Below are 26,499 nucleotides of genomic sequence, written 5' to 3'. Positions count from 1 at the left end.
ACAACTGGATCTGAAGTGTTCTTTATTTAAACTCTGTATTTCTTACGTTTCATTTAACTAGGCATACTAGGATCTTAGGTTCCAGGAACCTCTGATATTATACTAATAAAGAAAAGGAGTAAATTGTAATGCTGGTTTTTCTTTTTGTTTAATACCAGCTCTAGCACACTTACTAACTAGTATATCACAAATATGAAATATGGTATGGTTTTTATGCAGCCCACAGATATTTCAAACACATGACTTATTTAGGTTGAAACAAATGCTAAGCCCAGAAATATGAATTTTATTTAATTATTTAAAGTTTATTTATTTTGAGAGAGGACAGAGCTTGAGCAGGGGAGGGGCAGAGAGAGAGAGAGAGAGAGAGAGAGAGAGAATCCCAAGCAGGCTCTGCACTGTCAGCGCTGAGCCCAACGCAGGGCTTGAACTCACAAACCATGGGATCATGACCTGAGCTAAAATCAAGAGTTGGACACATAACCGACTGAGCCACCCAGGAGCCCCAGAAATATGAATTTTAAGTCCTAAATGAACTAAATGGAAAGAAAATTTTCTCTTGGGATAAGTAATTATTAGTAACTTACCAGGATAGAATATATAATTGAATCAACACATGATCCCTGCCCACTGTATGAGTTCTCTGTTGGGTACTATAACAAATTACCACACATTTAGTAACTTAAAATAACACAAATGTATTCTCTTACAGTCTAAGTGTCAGAAGTCTGAAGTGCAGGTGTTGGAAGGGCTCGTTCCTTCTGGAGGCTTTCCTTTCTTTGCCTCCTTGAGCTTCTAGAGGTTGCTTCCATTCCTTGGCTTGTGACACCCTCATCACTTCAACTTCTTATTTCCACTGTCACACCTCCTACCTTCACTTCTGCCTCCTCCATCCCTCTTACTGGGCCCACTTGGATAATTTAAAAGTAGCTCTCTATGTCCATATTCTTAATTTAATAACATCTGCAAACTCCTTTTGCTCTATGAGATAGCATTCAAGGTTCTGGGGATTAGGATGTAGGTGTCTTAAGGGGAGCCATTATCCAGCCTGCCACACGCACTAGATTTCAGGTACTCTGCACTGTGCTAGTTAAGCAAAGGTGGAAAAAAAGAAATGAGGGAGCTCAGGGCTCAGTTATATCTGTTGCTCAGACCATAAGTTATATTTTCAGTTTTTCTGTAGATTGTTCCGGGGCTGTTGCCTAAGTCTTACAGGCTTTGAAGTCGTATGGCTAGCGTAGTTCATTTACCATTATCAAAGAAATATTTCTAGGATTTCTAAGATCATATTCTTATGCTCATATTTCTCAGAGAGTACAGGTTTTAAGTCATTTGTTAAAAAAAGATTAAGGATCCGCTCTGTTTTAAACATACACGGGGCCCTGAAGATATCCTGGTAAGCAAGCTATACTGGGTGCTGGCTTCTCTGGACTTTGTAGCTAGGCCATTCTTCTCAAATCCCTTTGTCACACACAAAAAAAAAAAAAATGAGCCCACATGTAAAGTTCTATACACGTGAGAACTCAGCTAGGTCTCATGAACATATTTTTAAAATACTGATTTGAAATATTTTCAGATTTTTTTTCACCTTAGTTTTTCTTTCAATAACTGGTTTATGTGTAGCAAATTCAAATATTTAATACGATGTTGGAAAAATAAGGATCGACTTATTTACATTTTCTTTTTTACAGATGTTTCATTTGGATCCTTTGACTCATACAATATTTAATCCAGAAATATTTCAACCAGAGATGCCCCTACCTACAGGTAAGAAAACTCCTCATCTCTGTTGCCCTGTCACGTTTTGTTTTTGCTTTTTTTAAATTCAAGATTTGCTAATAGCTTCTTTTAGAAAGTCAGTAATATGCCTAGAAAGGAAATGGCGATTTATGTTTTAAAAAACCAACTTTCACTATACCATACTTTTCTTTTCAAGTTTTATTTATTTGTTTTGGTAGACAGCATGATTGCACATGCACTTGTGCTCAAGCAGGGGAGGGGCAGAGAGGGAGAGAAAGGATCCCATCAGGCTCCACTCCCCATCAGCATAGAACCCGACATGGGGCGCGATCTCATGAACCGTGAGATCATGACCCAAGCAGAAATCAAGAGTTGGACGCTTGATTAACGAACTGAGCCACCCAGGTGCCCCTCACTATACTTTTTTGAACTATATTTGCATGAAAATATTCTATCCCATTTACCCATTGTCTGACTTAAATTGTTAGTGATATCTGCCAAGACAGCTCAGAAGGAATTTTTTTACTTGTATCATTTTCCTTTTCACTCAATCTTGTTAGCTCTAGGTTCTATATAACTCCTGACAGAGAATATTTGTGTGTGTGTGTGTGTGTATGTGTGTGTGTGTACACACACATACACACACACACACACACATATATATACATACATACATATACATACATATATGTATGTATATGTATGTGTGTATGTGAGGTAGTCTCAGCTTCTCAGATCTATTCCCCAAGCATTTATTTGAGCTCCTGTTATGTGCCATCCAGTATGCTGGGCACTGGGGAAACAAAGTTTACAAAAATCATAAGAATCATCTCAGTAGAAAAATCATCTTTTAAAAAAGCTTTTAGCTTCACATTCTGACCAATTGGAGAAAACTCATGATAATCATCCTTCCTTCTAACGTGACTGCATTATCACCATTGTCAAATTGTTGAATCTCATACGAGTGATTTAAAAAATCAATTCATTTAGTCTCTTTCTGTTAATTGATGTGTATGTCAGCCTTATGTGATGGCTCTTTTTATGTGCTCCTCCAGTCACCAGTGGGACTTATCGGATGTTCTGAGGCAGTGTGAGTAAATTATGGAAGTTGTATATAAAACAAAGAGTTTTGTAACTAGGGCATGTGGCTGGCTTAGTCAGCAGAGCATGTGACTGTTGATCTCGGGGTCACAAATGTGAGCCCCACACTGGGTGTAGAGATTACTTAAAAAATTAAAAAAACAAACAGAGAGCGTTGTAATCACTGAGATGGACTTTACTGTGGACTTCCTTGTCCTCTTGGGAGACTTTCCAGTTTGTACCATTCTCGCTTATAATTATTGTTGTATTGTAACTATGGTACGCACTTTTCTTTTTTTTAGGTAAGAATGTTTCTCTGCATTTTTATCTCTATTATGTATTTCTAGGCATTCTTGGGAGGGAAAAAGTAAATCTGGTATATGTTCACCTTCCCTAGTAGAAGTTGTATTGCTGAGGCCTTTCTCTTTTTACCCCACAAAACATACTATGCAGGCTGCCGTATCTGAGGTCCCTTGAAGTGCTGTCCAATCTGAGCTCTAGGTCAGCTTCCTGTGAACAAGTAAATATCTTGGTAACTTCTGTTTCCTGTGAACTTTTTATTCTGGGGTTCAAAGTATCTTTCTTAGTATCAATGCTTTATTGAAACTCTTAAGAACTTGGTCTTGCCCTGAGAAGACATAAACATTTCCATTTAATGCCCTGTAAATGCCAAACAGTACCCTGAGTAGATGCTTTGTTTTTATTACATCACGTTTATGGAGGTTGAAATACGATTATCAAAAGAAACGTCTCCATAAATATTGTGGTCAGAGCTTCATGTTGTAGAAATTATTTTGCCATAGTATTAGAAAAACTTTTAAAATTATACCTCAAAACCTCATATTCCACTTATTACCTCATCATTTTTACTGCTAGGATTTTCCCTCTTTGTTGCAGTGGCGTGGTCCAATTTTTATGATTCAAGATGTATGGATGTTTTACTCACATTTTAAAGGGATAGAAAGGTTATGTAAACCAATATTAACTTGAAATTCTCATATGGACTGTTTTATCTTCTTGAAATCTAAAACTATTATTAGTTCTACCACGTGTTGAAAATTCTGTGGGATATGGTATAACTTTTAAGTCCATAATATATATACTATAATTTAAATTTCTCTATATAATAGGATGTTACTTCATGGCATTGAAATGTGGCCAAAAGAAAATTGGCATTAAAATGAATATACGCATATCAAATCTAATTTTCTAGTTGGCTCAACTTTTAAGTGTGTTCACTAAAAGAGAAAAATGGCCCCATTTCACTAATAAAATTCCCAAACCTTGGAATTTCACATATTTAAAGGAAATTAAACCATACAGCAAAAATAATAGCAACACTTCAAGTATTTTTAGAAGAGTTAATAAGTGAGAGACTTGAAATATAATGTAGATGTGATCCAACTCTTCTGTATTTTCCATGACATATAAAAGTTGCTTTTTTAGAGACCTCTCTTCTTGATTTAGCATTCTAGAGGGAATGTTTGTATGAGTAGATTTGTTACGTTATCACACAGGCTATATTAGTAGTGTGAAAATATTTCTATTGCTAAGCAGTTTTATTTCCTTATCAAAAATTAAATTCTAGCCAGTTTTTGGAATTTTTAAACTGCAATTTTTTTAGAAGTATTTGAAAGTGTCCAGGGATAAATTTCATACAGAGAAGAGAAGAGAATTTTCTTAAATTACATATACCTTGGCCAGCTACTACCCATTTTTCCTTTCTTGTGTATATTTTACTAGATTCAGTCATTTTTCAACTGACTTCCTTGTAAATTTCTTGCCTAATAGCAGGAAATAATTCTACCTTTGTTGCTCCGGTTTTCTAGCTTTATGCTGATTCATCATAATACAGAAAAGATAAAAATAAATTCTCTCTTATGTTACAGTCTATTTTTAATTTCAACATAAAGGATTAAATCTTCCTTGTAAATGTATTTATCTAAAATAATATGGGGGCCCCTGGGTGGCTCAGTCAGTTAAGCGTCTGACTTCGGCTCAGGTCATGATCTTGGGGTTTATGGGTTTGAGTTCCACATTGGGCTCTGTGCTGACAGCTCAGAGCCTAGAGCCTGCTTCAGATTCTGTGTCTCCCTCTCTCTGTCTGCCTCTCCCCAGCTTGTGCTCGCTCGCTCTCTCTCTCTCTCTCTCTCATTAAAAAATAAACTTGAAACATTATTTAAATAATAAATAAAATAATGTAAACTTCTGTTATTAAAAGAATGAACTTCAGGCTAAGAGACAGTGAACTGAAATGAGCACAGATGCATTCTCCTAGAATTTTGTTAGTATCAAACATCTTAATTTACAGTCAAATGAGTGAGAAACACCATATGCTTCTATTTATTGCAGAGCTATGGGTTATTATACTATTGACATAGAAACCAGCTGGGGAACTTAGAGACTTTCTCATATTGAACAGTTTGTGTTTATACTATCAGAGATTCTGATTTTCCTTTGAATTTCCAAGGCAGGTATAGTCAGGGTATAGATTAAACTTCTAGTTTTCTTTATGTGTTTTTAATAATTAATTACAATGCACCTATCATCAATTAAATTATTTTCAGGATTTTATAAAATATTTGTGCCATTTTAGAAATTTTCGGCACAGTATTCAGAAGTTGTATACAAACATCAAAAACTATGGATTAACAGGAAAAGCCCACTATGTCTGGCAGACCAAATTAGATTTGGGAGGGAAAAGAAACAATCTGGCCAATTGGGAAACACAGGCAGTACTTAGGGATTCAAATAAGGGGAAGTAACCGAATACTTAGCGTCAGGAAAGGCAGGTAGCCTGAGATCATTATCTGTGTATTTCACACGTGTAGGCGCTAGCTTAGCCTCTTATACTTTCACACTGAGCACATTCTCTTTGAGGAATGGAAGTCTGTGTCTAATGATGTGAAGGCAAAAGGAAATGTCATGGTGCCCAGGAAATGGTTGCTGCTTTTAACTGGTATTTGTATCATTTCAAAAATGCTTTGTTAGTAGACAAGATTGTGAAGCTATTGACATCTTTTTCCTTGCCTGACAGACATCTCGCCTTTTCTTGGGGTTCAGCAAATGTTTATTTATTGTGACTCTCTAGAGATATAGAACTTGTTAAGAATAAATTTGCTCTTCGGTTGAGGAAGGCACGTCATATCATTATGGAATTTTAGCTAAAAAATGAATTTGAAACCTCTAAAGACATAATTTCAGTTTTTACTTGCTTTATATTTTATAGCAAATGTGAGATGGCTCACAGTTTCTTTTGCTTTCTGTTTGTTGTTTTCATGTTCAGCAGATGGTCCATACCTTCAAATATTAGAGCAACCTAAACAGGTAAGATGATTAAAGGGATGGGACTTCCTCTTTCAATGTTAGATCCATAAGTTTCCTATTAATATCTCAAGCACCGAATAAAATAAGTGAACTTTATGAAGGAAGTAGCTTATCTAGAAGTTCAACACCCAGCCCAAATTGTGTAACAACTTTATTCGCCTACTTCATTAGTCATTCTTCTAAGTGTCCTGAGCCTCAGTACGTAGTTCTGTAAAACCTAGACGATTGTAGATCCTTGGTATCTCACGATCTCCACCACCTTTGCTTACCAGCCACTCCTACGAAAGGCACAGTTGTCTGCATTCATTTTCATGTTTAAGGAGATAGGCTGTTCGTATACACTGAGTTACACCCATCAACCCTGTCCGTGCACACGTGGTACTTCTTAGCCTTCTTCCTTCCTTCAAAAGCTCCAGCCTTTTCTGTTTTGTCTTTGGAACATGTGACCTAAAAGACTAGAAGTACCAGTAGGGTGTAGATAAAGTATTCGAATGGACCGTTGAGTCCTCTTTTGTCTCGTGTTAGCTTTAGACTCGACCCCTTTGGAGACAAAAGAGGAGCATTTTATTTCATCAGGCTCTTCCTCTCACCACTAGGTTTTATAGAGGATGCCTGGGAATAGAAGTGGCTTCCTCACTGTGCTCCAACTCTGTGGATAAATATTTATTGGAAATTGGATGGGACTATTGCTATGAAAAAGGAGGAAAGAGAATCTTAATACTTCCTTATAGTGAGGAGAGCTCAATTATTAGGGGGATCGGTAGAGGAATAGTATAGGCCCCCACAGAATGAGGACAAAGTCAATAAATCTCTGAATGGATGTGCTTACCACATTTGTGTGACTGGGGATGCATATACTTGCTGTCTTGGAGTTATTACCCAAAACCTTTCTTAATGCTTTTCGTAGCTCCGCTGAGTGAGTGTAACACTTTTGCATTGTGTAACATTAAATGAATGCTAACTAGGTCAAGAACTTAAATAAAGCTTCCATCATGGTTACTGTAATTGTAACATGTACTTGGATTGGGGTCAGAATTTACAGGCTATAACTATCTTAACTATCATGATAAGGCTGACCTTAGGTAAAAGTTTTTGAGGTGGGGACAGGAAAGCCACACGAGACTTGGGAGCGTTATTCTACTTGCTTGCTGTGGCAGACTGACTCCGTGGGCTGCCAGCGTGATTCACCTTTGCTTTACCTCCACGTCCAGTTCTTTAGCGGTGACTTCTCTCAAGAAGTAGCTAAGTCTCTCAAGGACCCTCCCAGTGGAAGTTTATCCCCTAGAAGTCTGCTCAGCAGTCTGGCCACCCAGAAAATTGTCTAGCTTGTAAAATCTGTGTAATCCACGAAAGTGAGAAATCAAGCTAAGATCTGTTTCTCTGCATACCAGGAAAAGCATGTTTTTCAAATACTATTTTTATAAGCATAGCACTACAATAAGAATTTTTAAATGCAGTTCCTTATTATGGGTCCAAGAGTCATAAAAAAAAAATGGACACTTATGATTTACCTATGGGGTTGTGTAGTTCCAAAATTCAAAATTTAATTCACTCTATTTAGATGTGTGAAAGCTTGCCTGAGTAAAACAGTGTGTTTGTTTACCAAACTGAAGTTATTTTGATGTCTGACTCCAGTGAAAGTAAAAAGATTGTCTTTAAATCAGACTTTCTGACCGGATGGACATAGCCCTTGCCTTTGAGGTTGATGACTCATTGTAAGCAAATGGAGTTACTAAAATGAATGGCTGTGGATCGACAAACCTCTAATCTCAAAATTTAGAATCAGAAACACATTTAGAACTATGCATGTGAAGACATCTTATCTTCCTGAAAAAAAAATAATAATAAATTTGCAGTACACATGTATATGTTTCTCCACCTGTCCTAAAGGGATTTTGTGTTTAAAAATAATGAATTTCTTCATTAATTTTTTTTTCACTTTTAAAATAAAAATTAGGAGAATTTTCTTTTTCCTTTGCCACCGTTGTCCCCAGCTCTGACAGAGATGAGTCATAACATAGACTACTAATCTTTAGAATATCCAGTTCGTTGCATATTATTCAGTGCTAATTATCTAATGCTGTTTAAAAACGGAAGTTGTATTTAAATAGATTAGTAGTCAATAAATCTCTATCTTTATGGTTAGTCAATTCTGGAGGCTCATGTTGCACATGCTGTTGCTTTTTCATGCTTTTAGAAAGTTCATATAATTAATAAAAACAAGCCAAACAGCCTCTGTCTACAAAAGGTATAGGGCTGAATTTGTAACTTATTTTTTAGTTTAAATTTTGTAAGAAGCTAAACAGAGGAATTGCTCCTAAGGACTAACCTCACCTCAAAAGGTTTCCCTGGTATTAGGTTTGATATCTCCTGAGGAGTCATAGGCAAAAGTTGTTTTAAGTCCCGATTTGTTGAGTTGATTGCACACTCTAGATCCATGTGTGACTTGAGGAACTTTCCCACACTAGGGAATTTACTTCAGACCTTCCTCCTCCCATGAAATATGCTTTAAGATTGATCAGAAAATTTTCAGAAAACATAGGGGCAGTTCCAGATGCTTACCAGAGGTTTAAATTAGTTCAGGGCCCCTGGATCATTCAAATTGTTTCAAGACCCTATGATGCATAATGAAATGTAGTGCAATCTAAGGAGGGCAAGAATTTTTACACTGTCCCATGGGCTCAAAGCTGTTAAAATCTTTGCATTTGCCAGGCTTTGCAATTGTTAAAAGAGTATGCACGGTAGAAAGCCCCTACCAGCAAGTGATGGGTGTGCGGACCTCCCGATGGCCTAGTGATCTGGCACTGTTTATATGAAATCAATCCCACTGTAAAAATAAATGAAAGGTGAGGATGTCCCATAGAGCATATTAAGATATTTGAAAAGGATTTGAAAAAAGAAGAACTGTCTGGTTAAGTTTAAACTATAGCACCACTACATATTGATTGACATCATTACAAAGTTGAGTCTTTCAGGAAAAACAATGAAATCTCCCTTAATACTAAGCTCCCTTAATATCCGATCCATTTTCATAACGGTCCTTGTTTTATTCTTCGTATATAGATATGCACAATTATAACTGTTATCTTTGTAAATCATAAAATGCTAGAACTGGAATAGACCTTACAGATGGTCTTGTCTAATCGTCTCATTTGTATAGATTAAAAAAGCAAAACAAAACATGGAACTTCCATGTTTATCAGCCCACAGTAAGTAGTACACATGGCAAAGGCTTCCAGCTAACTCTTCACTGATCTACCATATCTGTAGAATTCTTGAGTTAACCGTATCGAAAAGGATTATCTGGTTTTGGATTCATCCAGGTCAGTTACTGTATCAAGATTGAGCTTGATAATATCAATAACCATGAAGTCCAAACTCTTATCTTCTGAACTGTTGCATAGGATGTGTTCTACAACACTGATGCAGTATATTTAACAGGACATTTCTTATTCCCTCTGAATCAACTGTAATCAGAGTAGATAAAGGAATTCCTTTAAGTAGGAGTCAGAGAAGCATAACTCAGTAATATGGCCAAGTTCAGAGCTTGGCAGCAGCAATTTGAGACGAGGAAGCTCTGATTCAAACAAGCTGCAACATGTCGAGTCCGAGGCTTAAACTCTTCAGCAGTTCATTCTCCACATGTGCCCAGCAGGAGAGGCTCTGCAGGGTTAGGGACCTGGCTTCTAAGCCACAGATCAGTGGACAAGTATCAATTCACATCAATGTTCATAATGAGATTATGGGAAAAGTGGTTCTCATTTGCAGAGTCCTCTTTCACAGTTGATGCTTTTCCTCTCTCATTTGATATACACAAGAATTTAAAATGTGTATATAACTTTGTTCCTACAATTTTTAATAAGTATTTCTCAAACTTGTTGGCTCTGTATTCACCTTTGCAGAGAGGATTTCGTTTCCGTTATGTATGTGAAGGCCCATCCCATGGTGGACTCCCTGGTGCGTCTAGTGAAAAGAACAAGAAGTCCTACCCTCAGGTCAAAGTAAGTTTGTGGTGTCCTTCTCTATCTTTCTGGAAGATTTCATTTCCTAAAAGCAAATGAAAGGAATGCTTTAAGCGTATATAGTCTGCCTTTACTCCTAAGCCATTCACACGGTCATTATAATTTTTAGACAGAAATTTGTCCCTTAGCAATAGAAGTGGCAGATTCAAAAATTCTGTTAGTGTTTTCATTTAGGATAAATTATTTCAACATTAACAAATGTTTACTATTTCTTGATCATCTTCAAGTGTTTTTTGGTTAATATACTTCCGAAAATTTTAGTAAGTCTTTGAAAGAGGTGCTTCCCTTCAGCCCTTTGGAGATTTGGTGAAAAAACAACAGATGACCGAGGGTGTGGATTATGTGGCATGGTATTTAAGATCACGAACTCAGATCAGGCTCTGTTATTCGCAGTGTGCCTTTGACTAGGTTATCCAACAACACTTCTAAACCTCAGTACCATAATGCAGAAATCTTGATGGTCTATACTTTTATAGAGTCTTTTAGACACTTTTAGACATTAGATGAGAAAATATATATGAGTGTTTCACAGAGAGCCTGAAAGTACTCTAGGGCCTTTATTTGAGCAACTGTGTAACTACATGTGACGGTCCTTGGAACCTACTGCTTCCTGACATGCCTGTAGTGTGTTTGGTCAGGACTTTTACGCATCTTCAGGTTCTTTTTCTGTTTGTTTGTCTAATTGAGAATATCGTTCTCAGAGGTGGTTTGAGTATTTTATTTTTTATTTTTATGAGAAACGTGATGCCGTGTTTCTTTTTTTTTCAATATATGAAATTTATTGTCAAATTGGTTTCCATACAACACCCAGTGCTCATCCCAAAAGGTGCCCTCCTCAATACCCATCACCCACCGTCCCCTCCCTCCCACCCCCCATCAACCCTCAGTTTGTTCTCAGTTTTTAAGAGTCTCTTATGCTTTGGCTCTCTCCCACTCTAACCTCTTTTTTTTTTTTCCTTCCCCTCCCCCATGGGTTTCTGTTAAGCTTCTCAGGATCCACATAAGAGTGAAAACATATGATATCTGTCTTTCTCTGTATGGCTTATTTCACTTAGCATAACACTCTCCAGTTCCATCCACGTTGCTACAAAAGGCCATATTTCATTCTTTCTCATTGCCACGTAGTACTCCATTGTGTATATAAACCACAATTTCTTTATCCATTCATCAGTTGATGGACATTTAGGCTCTTTCCATAATTTGGCTATTGTTGAGAGTGCTGCTATAAACATTGGGGTACAAGTGCCCCTATGCATCAGTACTCCTGAATCCCTTGGGTAAATTTCTAGCAGTGCTATTGCTGGGTCATAGGGTAGATCTATTTTTAATTTTTTGGGGAACCTCCACACTGTTTTCCAGAGTGGCTGTACCAATTTGCATTCCCACCAACAGTGCAAGAGGGTTCCTGTTTCTCCACATCCTCTCCAGCACATGATGCCGTGTTTCATAGACTGATAAAAAGTTTTACAGATAAGCCAGTCAATAATTGCAATTGCACTGTTTATAAAAATTTTATTTGTTTGGTAATTCAAGACTTTGGCAAATGGTTAGCAACTCCTTTCCCACTCAGGTGTGTGCATCTCTCAGGGTAGAACATACTAATACCTGAGTTTTTTTGTTGATTTGCTTTTGTGAATCGGGGAAGGGCAACAGGACAGAGCCTTAGTAAAACTGTGATGTGAAGGAAATTTGCTTTGGTTTTGCCAGCCTTACGTTCTGTTTCCTCCCTCTCCTCCCTCTCCACTTCTAGGCCCAGGCATCTCTAATTTCTTGTCCCTGTTCCAAAACAAAAGACAAAATACTGTGATGTCACTCCTTACCTTATGAGTGAAGCTCACCCATATTATATAGTATCTGTCCTACCAATCCCATTTGCATTTGAAGTCTTCTAGCTTCTGTGTGGAATGAAAGTCATTTTTCCCCTTCAAGGCCATCAGGCAGGGTAAATATGATGTGTTTAACTCACGGAAGGAAACCACAGTCTCAGATCCTTTAGAAACTGGATGAGGAAAGAGGAGCAGCAACTGAACAAGGGAATTAGCATGTATGAAGCACCAAAGACTTGCCAAGTGCTTTACATACATAATTTTTTCTAATCCTCATAATGACCCTGGTACGGAAAAAGTAGGTACCTACTTTTTAGGTAGGTAGGTAATGTCTGTGAGGAGACCGAAGGAGAGAGGTTCAGGCGGCAAAGGGGACTCAGATGGTAGGGAATCAGGTCTAGCACTTCTCTTTTTAACATATATGTCTGTGTATCATACATATAAACATGTTACGTGTGTGTGTGTGTGTGTGCTTACGCTAAGGATAATTGAAAGATGCATGTTATCAGCATTGATATTGGCTATAACTACTGAAGAATTAACATCAAGAGAAAAACTGGGTTTTTATTCTGGACTGGCTCTATACAAACTCTATGTAAATTATGGTATTTTCATGAACCGTTTACTTGTATTGTCCCAGTCTTTTGTGGCCAGGTAACAATTCTTGATACTAACAAATACATAGCATTACCTTTTATGTAACTTTATTACCTGATTAGAAAAACTTCATATATTCATTTGTGCTTAGTCTTCATACATCCTTCTCAGGTAGCGGTTACTGCCTCATATTTGCAAAATAATTTAGAAATGAAACAGCCTAGAACAACAAGGACATTAAATATTCTTATCAAATTATAATTGCTGTATCCAGGGAGGTTAATAGTTACTGGGAAATATAGGTATGTAAACAACTAATAATAAAGTCAAAATATAAATGTGTAAGATTGATCATTATTAAACTTCAGTTACAGTGTCATTATTTCACCCAATCATTTATTTTTTATTCACTAATTCAACATGTATTTATTAAGCATTTAGTCCAGTTGTAAGCAAAAGAACAGTTTAGCGAATCTGTTACAAACTGTCACTGTTCTTCTAGCCTGTCATTGTTCACTGAGAGTTTAAATGCCTTTGCTGTTCATAACGGTTAAAGGAAGTCATTTTATTTACCTTAAAAGCTCCTAATCAGAGGGATAAGGAGGAGGGAGAGAAAGACACAACCATGAGGTAGTTTTCCCAGACCTCTTCTCCCAATATCACTCTTAATGGAAATAGTAAAAGGGGACCTTTTAGGTTACAAAGGGATTTTAAACCCTTATTCTCTGTAAAATTTAGACAGAGGAAAGAGTTGCCCTCAGTATGTATCTCTTATGAAGAGGATCTTTACAATTGCCCATGTCTTCTGCTGTAGTTAACTAAGTACCCCCTCTGCGTGCAGCTGTAAGGGAAGCAGCGGGCCAGATACAACTTTATCAGGGCTTCTCAAACTCGGCACCACTGACATTTTGGGCCAGAAAACTCTTTGTTGTGGGGGGCTTGCCAGTGCATTGCAGGATATTCAGCAATATCCCTGGCTCCTACCCACTCGGAGCCAATAGCCTCCCTACAATTGTGACAACGAAAAATGTCTCTAGACATTGCCAAAATTACCCTGCTTTGGAACCACTGATCTAGATGCAGGGTTGACTCAACCTTAACCTTTCTCCTGTGCATACTTTTCTACCATAAAGCTGTAGCACATGGATTATATGGAATATATGGAATTGCCTAAATATATTATTTTGCAAACATATGTACTTTTCCTGATTATTAGTAGGTACTTATTTTCAAAATGATGATCACAGTGAGTGTATAATTTCTTCTAGGGTCTCTGAGCTAACATACCTGGAGAACTGACACCTGAGCTAGCATTAAGGAGAAAGAAAAGAGAAGAAAAAAAATGTCTTAAAACAGTCCATATTCTATGATAACAGCATATCTAAAAGCTAACATAGGGTTCTGTGGGCACTCGGTTATGTTGCAGAAGAGAAAGTGAAAGTGGACACAGGTTCAGCCAAAGCACAGAACCTGCAGAGCAGCTGTTTGTGTGTGAGCAGTGGGAACCTTTCTGGAACAGTCCTCATCCTCCGTTCCAGGGGAGGGAGGTATAACCGAGGGTGCCCACACTTACCCCTAGAATCCATTCCGGCAGGAACTTCAGAGGGAGGGCATTTAGATTTACTGCAAAGAATGCTATATCTGAGATTTACATATGCTACATGCTTATTAAAGTACATTTGTTCAGGTTTAACAGGGAAATATTACAGGCTCTGCCTTTTCCTTACCTATGGCCTCTTACTGGTCTGCCTCTCCCCTCAGACCTCACTCCCTCTCTCTCTTCCCATCACCCCTCTCTGTGGGCACACCACCCCCCCTGAGATGCCTCTGAAAGGCTGGTGGCTCAGCATGCACTCAGTCACATGCAGGCAGCAGCAAAGTGTCGGGAGGCCACCCGAAAGCTATGGGGTTGGCTGTGGCTTGGGGGCTGCAGACCCCTAACTACACTTTATAGAGTGTGTGAATGTAAAACCTGCTTGGGTTACTCTCTTGATGATTGTCCAAATATGATACTTAAGTTAAATCATTAAAAAAAATTTTTTTAATGTTTATTATTTCGAGAGAGAGAGACACTGTAGACAGAGTGCGAGTGAGGGAGGGGCAGAGAGAGCATTTGTACAGAATCCGAAGCAGGCTCCAGGCTCTGAGCTGTCGGCACAGAACCCAACGCGGGGCACGAACTCATGGACCGTGAGATCATGACCTGAGCCGAAGTCAGACGTTTAACCGACTGAGCCACGCGGGCGCCCCTCAACTTAAATCATTTTAAAGCAACTCTAGGAGTCTACCCAATCCTCCTTTTTCTGCTGGAATTTTGTGCCATGCCTGAAACCCTGTTTCTTTTTTTGTTAATGCTTTTATTTATTTTTGAGAGAGACAGAGAGAGAGACAGAGACAGAGAGACAGAGACAGAGAGACAGAGACAGAGAGAGAGAGAGACAGAGACAGAGAGAGAGAGAGAGAACGAGTGGGGGAGGGGCAGAGAGAGAGGGAGGCAGAGGATCTGAAGCCGGCTCTGTGCTGACAGCAGAAAGCCCGACTCAGGGCTCAAACTCACGAAACCGTGAGATCGTGATCTGAGCAGAAGCCAGACACTTAACCGACTGAGTCCCCCAGGCACCCCTAAAACCCTATTTCTAATAAGCTGGGTGTAGACTAGGCTTAGACACACTCTTACCATGTGGAGGTAATTTCTAGAACTCCGACGCGGGACCCCCTGGTGCTCTGCGTGCTTCTTTGCTGTCAGAATTCCATTTGGATTTCTAGAGCTTTGCTGTGTAAGTCTTCAGATTCTTTTTTAAAAATTGTTTTAATTACAGAATGCTTCAAGCATAATTCAAAAACATCTAAAAGTTGGTATAACAGACACCACATACACCATCTAGATTTAATAGATCTTAACATTCTACAGAATGAACTTCTGATCTCTGTCTCTCTAAAATGAAATGTAGTTACAGTTACAACCCCACCCATCTATCATTTTTTCCTTTTTCTTGGTAAGTGAACCACTATTCTGCACTTTCATTCTCTGATCTGCTTTAATATTTTTACTCCATAAGGATGCTTCTATCAATACTGGCATTTTCAAGAAAATTAATTTTTACTGGCTTCCACCCAAATTTTCTATTCTATATCATGGCTCTTTTTCAGGGCAGATAAGGGTTAAAACCTGGGCTCCACTGAAGATCAGTGTTCGCTTTGATCCTCCTGATTCTTCTTTATCATCTAGATAAAATTTATTCATTTACAATGTGGAGTTTATTCTGACTCACAACAACAACAGAATAACATTAAGAGAAAAATCCAGGGAGAGCACATATACGGACTGACTCTTAATGTCTCGCCCTTTTTAAAGAAAAGCTTTCCTGTTGTTAAACATTTAATATTCTTTGATACTGTCCAGTAGAGTGTCTCTTTAAAGTTTCTTCAGTTCTGATTTCATCACGAGCTCCTAATGGGAGAGGCTGGCAGAAAAGCACAAGTACCTTCCTCGGGGCCAAGCTTGTCCCTGCCTGTTTTTGACTCAGCAAGGAGTGCCACGGAAGGCTCGTTTCCCTCTTTTTCCCGAAAGTTATGCATCAGATTTTTTTTATTAATCAAACTGCTTTCCTCTTCACAGAGGAGGAAGGGTGCCAGTGGGAGCAGCCCCATGGGGCTTCAGAAACTCTCAGTGATGGTCTTCCAGAAACTCCCCGTCCTCAGCTGATAGGATCATCAGCCTCCAGCGGGGCTCACTCTATGCCAGACAGAAATCAGTGTCAGTGACCTTCATTCTAAAATACAAATAGCTCCGCAGTTGGTATTTTTATTTTCTCTTTAGTTATAAATATCGAATGCAGTGGACTACAGCTTGAAACACAGCTGATGTGCGTGTCACTATTTTTAATCACATGTTTTCTGAAAGCTGATTCTCACATATGTGTTCTTTCCTGAGTGTTGTACGTTGAACAGAAGGCATGTGTCAAAATGTTTAGGTCAAAACCAGCTTTTTTTGTTGTCCCCTGTGCCCACTTGATTTTTTTTTTTTTTTTTTTTTTAAGTCTCCACTCTGGTGCCTCTCATTTAAAAATCCTAAATGTTAAGTTCTGTCAAGGTCAAATAAAGACCGGCTGATCTGCTGTGGCATTTAAAGCTATCACATATCCTTGCATAATCTCCTTTCCTTTGTATAGACTTGTCTGATCCAGGAGGTTTGCCATTATGAGGATCTAGTTTTAATACTAATTTGGAATAATTTAATCTGAGTTGATCACTAAAAGCAACAGGAAAGAAAATCACCAGTAATCCATTAGGCATGCATATGGAACCTGAGTTTGTAGCATTTATTAAAATTTGCATCAGTAGTTCTTTACTATTTGCATATATATGTTCATGCGGGAAATAATTATATCCCCTGTGTGCAGGGCCCTGTATATTGAAGAGAGAGCTTGTAACCTGGATCCCTTTTGGTGGTTTCAGAGAACTTTGGGACTTCTGAGTTTCTGTGCAGAATTTTATGTAAGCATATATTCATTTTTGTGAAGAGATAGCTGTTTATCAGATTTTCAAAGGGATGGGCTCAAACATGGTCAGGAATCAAGGCTGTAGATTACATGTCTTTTTAGCTTTTTGACAGCAGCTAATTAAAAGACTGGTGTGCATATGTATGTATATAATGTCTTTGTCAATTTCTTTTCATTTGTTATTTTTGTACTTTTTAATTTTACAGTTATGTTTTTGCATTTCTTAATCCATTTTAAGTGAGTCAAAATACTTCAGGCCTCCAACACAAAGCTCTGGAAAGCCTGCCTTCACTTTGGCCATAGGGTGGAAAAGAGGTGAGATTTAGTATCACCAGACAAAAAAGGTGAATGGGCTTCACTGCTTTTTCTCTCTTGCCCTTCCATATTGATGGTGATTCAGCATAAAGTTAACCATTGATGATGGAAGTCAAAAGAGAGAAAATTCATTTAACAAATAGTTATTGAGCACTGTGTGTCAGGTCCTGCTCTAGGCAAGCAGGTAAAACTCTCTCCCATGTGTAACCACAATCTACACTTCTAGATAGATTTTCTTTCAATTAGTTCAGAAGTTTTGCATTTGGCCCCTGAAACAAAATACTACCTTGTAGAATATTTTTAAAAATAGCCCTCTAAATTCACTGTATGTATTCTTAGTCTCTGTTATGAACTAGAGAGAGCTACTCATTAAGGAAACTTCTAACAGAGATCATAGCTGTGAGACTTAACTGTTAGAGATTATCAGGGAAACCACAAATTGTCTAAATTTTAAGTTTTGTTTTTGTCAGCCCTGGCTTGGTGATCTTCTGCTGGCCATTCTCATTTCTCTCCCCTTTACTCTTCCCTAAATACATGATTATCCCGGGACCATTGTTCAATCTAAAGCCAATCTCTGATAGCTTCTAACTAACCAGTTACCAGTTACCAGTCTGAAGATTGTATAGTGTCTCCCCGTTCCATTCAGGAACTCAGGTCTCATAAAGTCTCATAGAGGTAATTCTTCTTGCTAAGATGAGAATATTCTGGGGGCACCTGCGTGGCTCAGTTGGTTAAGCATATGACTTAGTTTCAGATCAGGTCATGATCTCACAGTTTGTGAGTTCGGGCCCCACATCAGGCTCCGTGCTGACAATGCGGAGCCTGCTTGAGATTCTCTCTCCCTCTTTCTCTGCCCCTCCCCCGCTCACGCTCTCTGTCTGTCTCTAAAAATAAATAAACTTAAAAAAAAGAATGTTCGGAAGTACTATAGCCCTTAAATGTATAACACCTCCTCCTCCACAGACAAGCTGTTTCTCAACCTGTCAGCAGGTCTAGACAGGAGGCTGTAGATGACCCTGCAGTCTCCATCTCCTCTCCACACCTTCAGGAGGGTACCAGATCAGAACCCTCTGGTCTGCATTTGCCTCTCCTGCAGGTGGGCTGGAAGGTGCATGCGGACTTTCACAGACAGTTCCTCTCCCCTTTAGGTCCCCGTCCACCCAACAGAATGATTTTGAGAATGGATTGTTATGCTGACTTTCATCATCTCATTTAGTCAACACAACAATCCACGCAAGTAGGTTATCTGATCCTCATTTGATAAATGAGATAATTGAAGCCTGGAAAAGTTAAGAAGCTTACCCTGAGTCTGATAGTCTTTCTGGGTTGGAGTCCAAGATTTCAGTTCAGACAGTATGATTTAAGAGTCTACACTCTTAACCATCATGGGATACTATTCATTATTAAAATATTAAGGGTTTGTCCATAAGAGACTCCTAAATACTGAGAACAAACTGAGGGTTGATGGGAGGTGGGGGAGAGGGGAAAGTGGGTGATGAGCATTGAGGCGGGCACATGTTGGAATGATCACTGGGTGTTGTATGGTTTATTTGACAATAAATTATATTTAATCAAAAAAAAGATAGAATCCTAAAAAAAAGTTTGAGAAAATGATAGGAAAGTAAGAAATGATAAAAGATTTAGAGTCAGAGGGAGCAGAGAAAAGAAAAATATGAAACATCACCCTTGAGTGCTATAAATATCTGAAATGTTTATCAATCATTATCTAACATAACAATAATCTAAAATAAATGGTCTAAATATACAAACTAAAAAAATAATAAAATAAAATAAATAAAATATTAAGGTTTTGTCTCTATTCATGGGGGTCCTTTGAATCTATGCTTCTCTGTCATTGGTGTGCATCAGAGTCACCCAAGAGTATTCTAACCACAGAGATGCCTGGGACCCGTTCCACATATGCTAAATCACAATGGGACATTTAGCCAATCTTGGATTCTATGATAAGTTCTAAGGACTTACGTCATACAAGGACAAGATATAACAACAGGTAAATGAATAGGCAAATCATGGTATAACTACGGAATGAAATATGCCACTGCTTTTAAAAACTAACATGAAGACTGCAACATGGAAAACTGCTTATGAACTAATGTTAGGAAAAAAGCAGGATTCCAGATTAAAAATATAATCACTAAACTGATTTACCTTAGGGAATGAGTTAAAATCAAGATTAGAGACTGTCGATTTCAATTATTAAATTGAAAAAATAGATCTGAAATAGTTTCCTGGAATATAGCACAGAAAGATGGAAAACTTGAAAGGGTGAGATAAAGGGTATAGGAGAGAGAGTAACAGGTGTCTGATGTCCTAGAAGGAGGTAACAGAGCTACAGATCTCAGGTTCTACACTTACAGGTTCTAGGGCTGGGGTGACATCAGCTGGCTTGTGGACCACACTGTTAGGCTTTAAAGCATTGGTTCTAAAGTCAGTTAGTTCAGGGCTGGGCATGATGTTGATTCCTAGTTTTGCCACTAACTTGCAGTGTTACTCAACTTGGCCAGGCCTCAGTTTCTTCATCTGCAAAGTTGAGACAAGTGTGTGTATAGGATATGTGTATAAATTGTACCTACTGTATAGGATATGTGTATAAATTGAGTTATTCAATGCATAGCACATAGTAAGCACTTAAAAATGACAGTTGCTTTTATTTAGTATACCCAAACACACTAATTTGAGTGTTGAATGGCAACTTTCTGATTGGTTTATGGAATCACGGAGTTACACAAAGCTTCATCAGTCCACTAATTTATTTGTAGCACAACCTCACTAATTAGGATTGCTTCCACTCTATTTACACCATGTGCTTCCTTCTATCTGGGGTTAGTAAAGTAGGAGACTGAAAAGAGAAACTATACCAAAAGCTTACTTTTAGATGTAACACATGATCTTTTTTTTTATTTTTTTAATGTTTATTTACTTTTGAGAGAGAGAGTGCAAGTAGGAGAGGGGCAGAGGGAGAGAGATACACAGACTCCAAAGCAGGCTTCAGGCTCGGAGCTGTCAGCACAGAGCCTAATGCAGGGCTTGAACTCATGAACCATGAGATCATGACATGAGCTGAAGTCAGACGCTTAACTGACTGAGCCACCCAGGCACCCCTGTAATGTGTAATTTCTTATGAAGATCTTATAGGTAGCAGGATTCCAGAAAGGAATTTATTAAACATTTGTTAGGCTCCTTAACTGTGTTATATTAAACACTATGCACATGCTAATTTAATTTGCACGAGTATTGTATTAGTTTCCTAGGACCGCCATAACAAATTACCACAGACTGGATGGTTTAAAGCAACAGAAATTTATTCTTTCATAGTTGTAGGAGCTAGAAATCCAAAAATAAGTTGTCAGCAGAGCTATGCTCCCTCTGAAGCTCCAGAGAAGAATCCTTCCTTGCCTCTTTCTAGCTTCTGGTGGTTGCTGGCAATCCTTCACATTCCATGGCTTATACCTGCATCACTCCAATCTCTGCCTTTGTCTTCCCATGGCTGTCTTCCCTCTGTCTCTCTGTGTCTGAATCTGTCTCTCCTTTCCCTTATGAAACATCAGTCATAGCGTTTCAGGCCCATGATAATCCCATATGACCTCATCTTAATTAATTACATCTGCAAAGACCCCATTTCCAAATAAGGTCACATTCTGAGGTTTTGGGTGGACATGAACTTTGGGGGAGCACTACTCAACTCATTACACGGATGTTATGTCATTAAGCTTATAAACTAGTGGCCCTAAAGTATGGGATAAAGACCACTTTAGTTCCATTTTGCACTCAGAAAGATATTTACATGTATATATAGTGTTCCCTTGTATATCATTGGTATATATTTAGGGAGTAGTAGAAAAGTTAGAGAAGTTTTCCAGTATTTTGAATAATTTATTTAAGAAAGTAATTTCTATGATATTTTCCCCACTGAGTAGTTGTTGGGCCTTCAGTACAGTTGTGTGCTAGTAAATGTTTACTAACTGGCTCTCCCGAAGAACAAACCAAAGCCCTGATCTATAGTATTTGTCAGTTTCCTGCATATAAATACTGCCACCATGGTCAACTTCAAGCTGTCAGCGTGAAGTACTGGCTTGCAAAATTTCTGCAAATTTAACAATCAACTCCTGTGAGCTGGTCAAACCAATTTCATCCGTACCACTGTAAGGTTTCATAAAGAAAACATGAGATCATATCCTAGCTATTAACCCCAATGAGCAATAGTCAGATCAACAGAAGATCGTAAATTGCTTCATATGAGGTGCTTTATTCGTGCATTACATGATACCAGGGACTTTGCAGGATCTGAGTAAACCGATTAAGTTGCTGAAGTGAAGACATCTGTCATATAGTAGTTAAATAGGGCTGTGGTCTAGTGAGCAGAATACCATACTTAAAAGCAAAAGCTGGATCTCACCCGAGATTGTGCCACGTATAGGTGATGTGATCTTTTACAAGTCGCTTAATCTCTTCAACTTTATTTCCTCATTTATAAGACGAAAATAAAGCTACCTACCTACTTTGTAGGAATAGTATTAGGATTAAGTGAAGTAATTGACATGAAAACAGCTGACACATCTATAGCTTTAAATGTTCATTCAAGACATGTTTATGTTTTTAATTTAAAAAATCATGAAGATGTCTATAGCATGATTGTTAGTTCCAAGAGGGCAGGAATTGTTTTTCTGTTTTTTGTTTTGTTTTGTTTTTGGTTTTGGTTTTGGTTTTGTTTTTGCTGCTGTATCTCCAGCACCTGGAATAGTATATAGCAGGTGGCCAGTAATTGGGTAATGAATGTATCATCAACATCTCAAAGTGCTAGAGTGAGGCTTCCCAAAAGAAACACAAGTACTATCATAATGTAGCTAAAGAAGACACCATTAACATGATGTAATAACATGGAAACATCACATCTTAGACCAGCCTTCAAGGCTCCGCTCCGGTTGCTGCTCTATATCTCATTCTTCCCATCTCACCAGCCTTCTACTCCTTTTCCTCCCCTACCACACCTGGCCAGGAATCTGGTGACCCATGTCCTAGTCCCAGTGAGTTGAGACACTATATCTTAGACCTTAGCCGTGTCTCCAACTTTTCTGAGTTGAAATGGGTCTCTTCTGCCTCAGATTACTCAGTGGACTCTCTCCATAGCAAATCTTTCATACCAATATACTCCTCCTAATATCTTTCCCTTCTTGGAAAATGGCAGCTCCATCCTTTCAGTTCCAGGCGAAAACCTTGGAGTTATCCTGAATACCTCTCTTCTTCTTGCACTCCACATCTAACCCATCAGGCAATCTTATTGGCTGTGCCTTCAGAACTGCCCCAGGATCTCATCACTTGTCACCACCTCCACTGCTGCAACCCTGGTACAAGCCACCATGCTCATCTTTTTCTCCCAATGGTTTTAGCATCCATGGATGATTCTCTCCTGAATTAATTATTACTAGCAATTGATGATGACCTTGTGATTTTCTATTTATATCATTCCTTTTACCTTTTGTAAGTTAGAATTCTGCTTTAAAAAAAAACTTCCTCAAAAAAATAAATAAATAATAAAAAATCAGAGCCTTCTCTTCTTCACATTCCATTAAAAACTTTTTTAGTATCAGGAGGTACTCATTGGTTATTAGTCAATGTATTATAAGCCATTCCTGTCATTATTTATTTTGATGCTTAAATTGGTCCCAGTCTTGGCCAGTGAGAGTCATTCGTACTAGCTCCTCTGTCCTTTTGCTATGTCCCCACTCAATTTTTGAATACTTCCTTATTTCTGAAATAATAGAATGCATTCGGCTCATCCTATACGTTCCCTACGCCAGTCCTGGGATTCTCCATCTCTTTAAGAAGACCTGGTTCCTTTTACTGGAGAAATTTCCTTAGGCTTTCAGTAGATAAAGCTAGAAAATTCATTTTTAAAAACAGGTTTGAATTTCTGCTGATAGCTCTGATTCCAGTCTAACCCCATAGGCTTCTTCCCTTCCTTCCCCCATTCCATATTTGTATCTCCTTCCTCCAGTAATAGAAACCCTACTTGCCAGTGATATCAGTGTACTTACTCATTTTGCTCAGCCTTATGGCACATACAGAATAGCTTCTGAATTGCTATACCAATGTCAGTACTAGTACAAGCTTACTAACTAGATTTCAGACTTTCTTTGCAGTTCTTTTGACCTTCAAATATATTCAAAAGAGGATATTCTAGTTCAAAAATCTCTTGGATTAAATTTTTATCCTTCTATATAGGTTATGGTATCATTGGGTTACACAGTCAAACTTTTCATTCGTATTCAGTTTTAAGGATTTCCCATCCTTATAGATTTAATTTTATTTATTTTTTTTAATTTTTTTTTTCAACGTTTATTTATTTTGGGGACAGAGAGAGACAGAGCATGAACGGGGGAGGGGCAGAGAGAGAGGGAGACACAGAATCGGAAACAGGCTCCAGGCTCTGAGCCATCAGCCCAGAGCCTGACGCGGGGCTGGAACTCATAGACCGCGAGATCGCGACCTGGCTGAAGTCGGACGTTTAACCGACTGCGCCACCCAGGCGCCCCTAATTTTATTTTTTGAATATCTATTTATCAATCTCTTTATCTGTCACTTATAGGAAATTAACTAGACTTTTTTAGAAATCATGGTGAAGTCAAGTTTTTTTTTAACTATTATTATTTTTTTGAGAGAGAGAAAGAGAGGTTGTGTGTGAGCGCAGCACATGTGAGCAGGGGAGGGGCAGGGAGAGATGACAGAGAAAGAGAATCCTAAGCAGGCTCCACGCCCAGTGCATAGCCTAACCTGACTTGGGCTCAGTCTCATAACTGAGACCATGACCTGAGCTGAAATCAAGAGTCAGGATGCTTAACCAACAGAGTCATCCAGGCACCCCTGCTTTATTATTTTTAAAAATAAGAATATAGACAGGAAAGGAATCAGAGTCTTGATATAAATTGTGTTCTGGATTACTAGTTCAGAAACCTGAATCCATCTAAACCTAGAACGTTCCACGTATAGGTTTCAAAGGCCGCTTGGCTGTCCTCCCTTCCTCACACTCATGTAGTACATGTTTATCTAGTGCAGCCCACATGCCAGTCAGAGTGCTGAGCTATGTTCCATGGTCACACACATGAATGTGATCATTTCTGCCCCCAGGGTTACGTGGAAACAGATATATACAGGATGATAATACAGCTGTTACCCAAAGGTTGCCAGAGGAATGCCTCTTCAAAGGATACTCTGCAGTGTGTGTGTGTGCGAGTACGCATGCATGAGTGTGTGTGTGCGTGCGTGTGTGCGTGTGTATTGGGGAGAGCTAGGAGAAAATGCAGCCTTACTTGAGATCACCTCCTTGCTTACATACTTACAACCCCCCCCCCCCCCCCAATTTGTGACAGAATACTCATGGCATTTGATAGGTGTATTTCCAAACCAGAGGCTAGAGAGCTGGATATCCATCTCAGGCACCTTAGTAAGAACCAGTCACACCAAATGTACCTCTATGCCTTGTTTTACAGGATTTCTAAAGGGGTAAAATAGTGAGATGCTGGTGATCTCTGGATTGGTACTTAAGGGGTTAGCAGTATTTCTCATTCTGGTGATGTCAACCTAGAGGAAGAGTTCCAGCCTCGAGATCTTTCCCTGGCCACTTCAATTTATTTTATCAGTGCCTTCAATGGAGACCTTATCACATTTGCAGGAACATGAAGTGATAGATAACATAATTTAAGTTCAAATTAGTTTGAAAAGCTGGGTCAAAGAGCTAAATTCTTAAGCAGTTACATTTAAAGGAGATGAATGCATCCAGAAAGCAAGTAGTTCCCCCTTAGGCGGCATTAACAGAAGTATGCTATATAAGACCAAGGAGGTAGTGGTCTCACTTCCACTCTTTGTTGAAAGAACACACCAGAAATATTGTGTACATTGCTGGGCACCACATTTGTACAGAAATAGAAAGCACCTTGAGTGTGTTCTGAGCAGAATGGTGACAGAACTCAAACCTTCTTCAGAAGGGAGTAGTCATTGAGCCTGAGATTTATAGCCTAGAGAATTCGGCTGTCATCAAATATGTGAATGGCTATCAAGGGAAAGAAAAGATGAGCTTTATCCTGTCCATCACAAGAGGAGGAAATAAGGAGCCATGAATGGAAGCCCCAGGGGAAAGAGGTTTCCTTGTCACTGGGAGTTAGAGCAGCTGCCTGAGGGTAGAATGTATAGATAGCCTCAGGATGAAGTTCATGGTCACTGGATTGGTTTATAAATAAACTGGAAGACTACAGAGCAGGGAAGCTAACTCCTGTTAAGATCCTTTACAGGTCAGAAAATTTCCTTTTCTTTTTTTTTTTTTTTAATGCCTTTAGAAAGATTTTTTGCTTAATAAATTAGTAACTGTATAATAAAGGAAATCAGGATTTGGTTATAGGGCAGTTACACTTTTCTGGCAAATCCCTAAAATGATAGAAATTAAGAACTTGCAGAACATTTCATCCAAGCATCAAAGTGTATGATTTCCTTCATATGCTTTGTGTTTCAGTTACTTTATACAGACTGAACAATAGGAAGTTATCACATTGAAGGGTTTTTTTGCAGGTTTAAAGTCCTGCCATTTTTCCAGATTCCTGGCTGATGTTATTTTAGAGCTTGTTAGAAATTTTGGTGTTTCCCCCTTCCTCCTTTGCTTACATCATAGTATGTAGATGCTACAACATGTTGGTTAACCTCAGTCTGACACTTAGGTCGTGTTTTCTCTTTTGCTCCATCAATGTCTGGGATGTAAATTAGCCAATAAAATGGCAACAAGAAATCAGACAAAGAAAATTTCCCAATTCTACTCACTCGTAATTCTCCTAATTTAGTAGGGGTTTTCCACAGGAAATCACGGAAGAAGAGTTGAAATGCCTTATCTTATGTACTTTCCTTCTGAAGAAAGGAGCCGTTAATTGTCTTCTTCCCAAAGTGGTCCACATTTTTGTACAGGCAGCTGTATTTATTCCAGTACAAATTAAACATCATTTTATGATGTCTCTACGTACTTTCAGTCATTGAGAGCCAAATTATTTAATTACTTCTTTAACCAGTGGGTTTCCATGAAAGTGATAG

At 38.5% G+C, this 26,499-nt stretch overlaps 1 protein-coding gene across 3 annotated transcripts in view; it reads left to right on the top strand.

Annotated features, from left to right (window-relative positions):
- NFKB1 (nuclear factor kappa B subunit 1) overlaps nt 1–26,499 on the top strand; it is a 120,107-nt gene that overhangs the window by 27,130 nt on the left and 66,478 nt on the right. For 2 of the 3 annotated variants that reach the window (XM_047855576.1, XM_047855574.1), the window contains exons 3-5: nt 1,692–1,767; nt 6,107–6,147; nt 10,050–10,148. In XM_047855576.1, coding sequence (XP_047711532.1) covers nt 1,692–1,767; nt 6,107–6,147; nt 10,050–10,148 — 216 coding nt within the window. The remainder of the gene's footprint in view (nt 1–1,691; nt 1,768–6,106; nt 6,148–10,049; nt 10,149–26,499) is intronic. The other variant, XM_047855575.1, reaches the window with a different exon arrangement.

Source organism: Prionailurus viverrinus, chromosome B1 (assembly GCF_022837055.1).
Source record: "Prionailurus viverrinus isolate Anna chromosome B1, UM_Priviv_1.0, whole genome shotgun sequence".
Classification (NCBI taxonomy): Eukaryota; Metazoa; Chordata; class Mammalia; order Carnivora; family Felidae; genus Prionailurus; species Prionailurus viverrinus.
The sequence above is the reverse complement of the archived record's forward strand: the minus strand, read 5'-3'. Positions and strand labels throughout refer to the sequence as shown.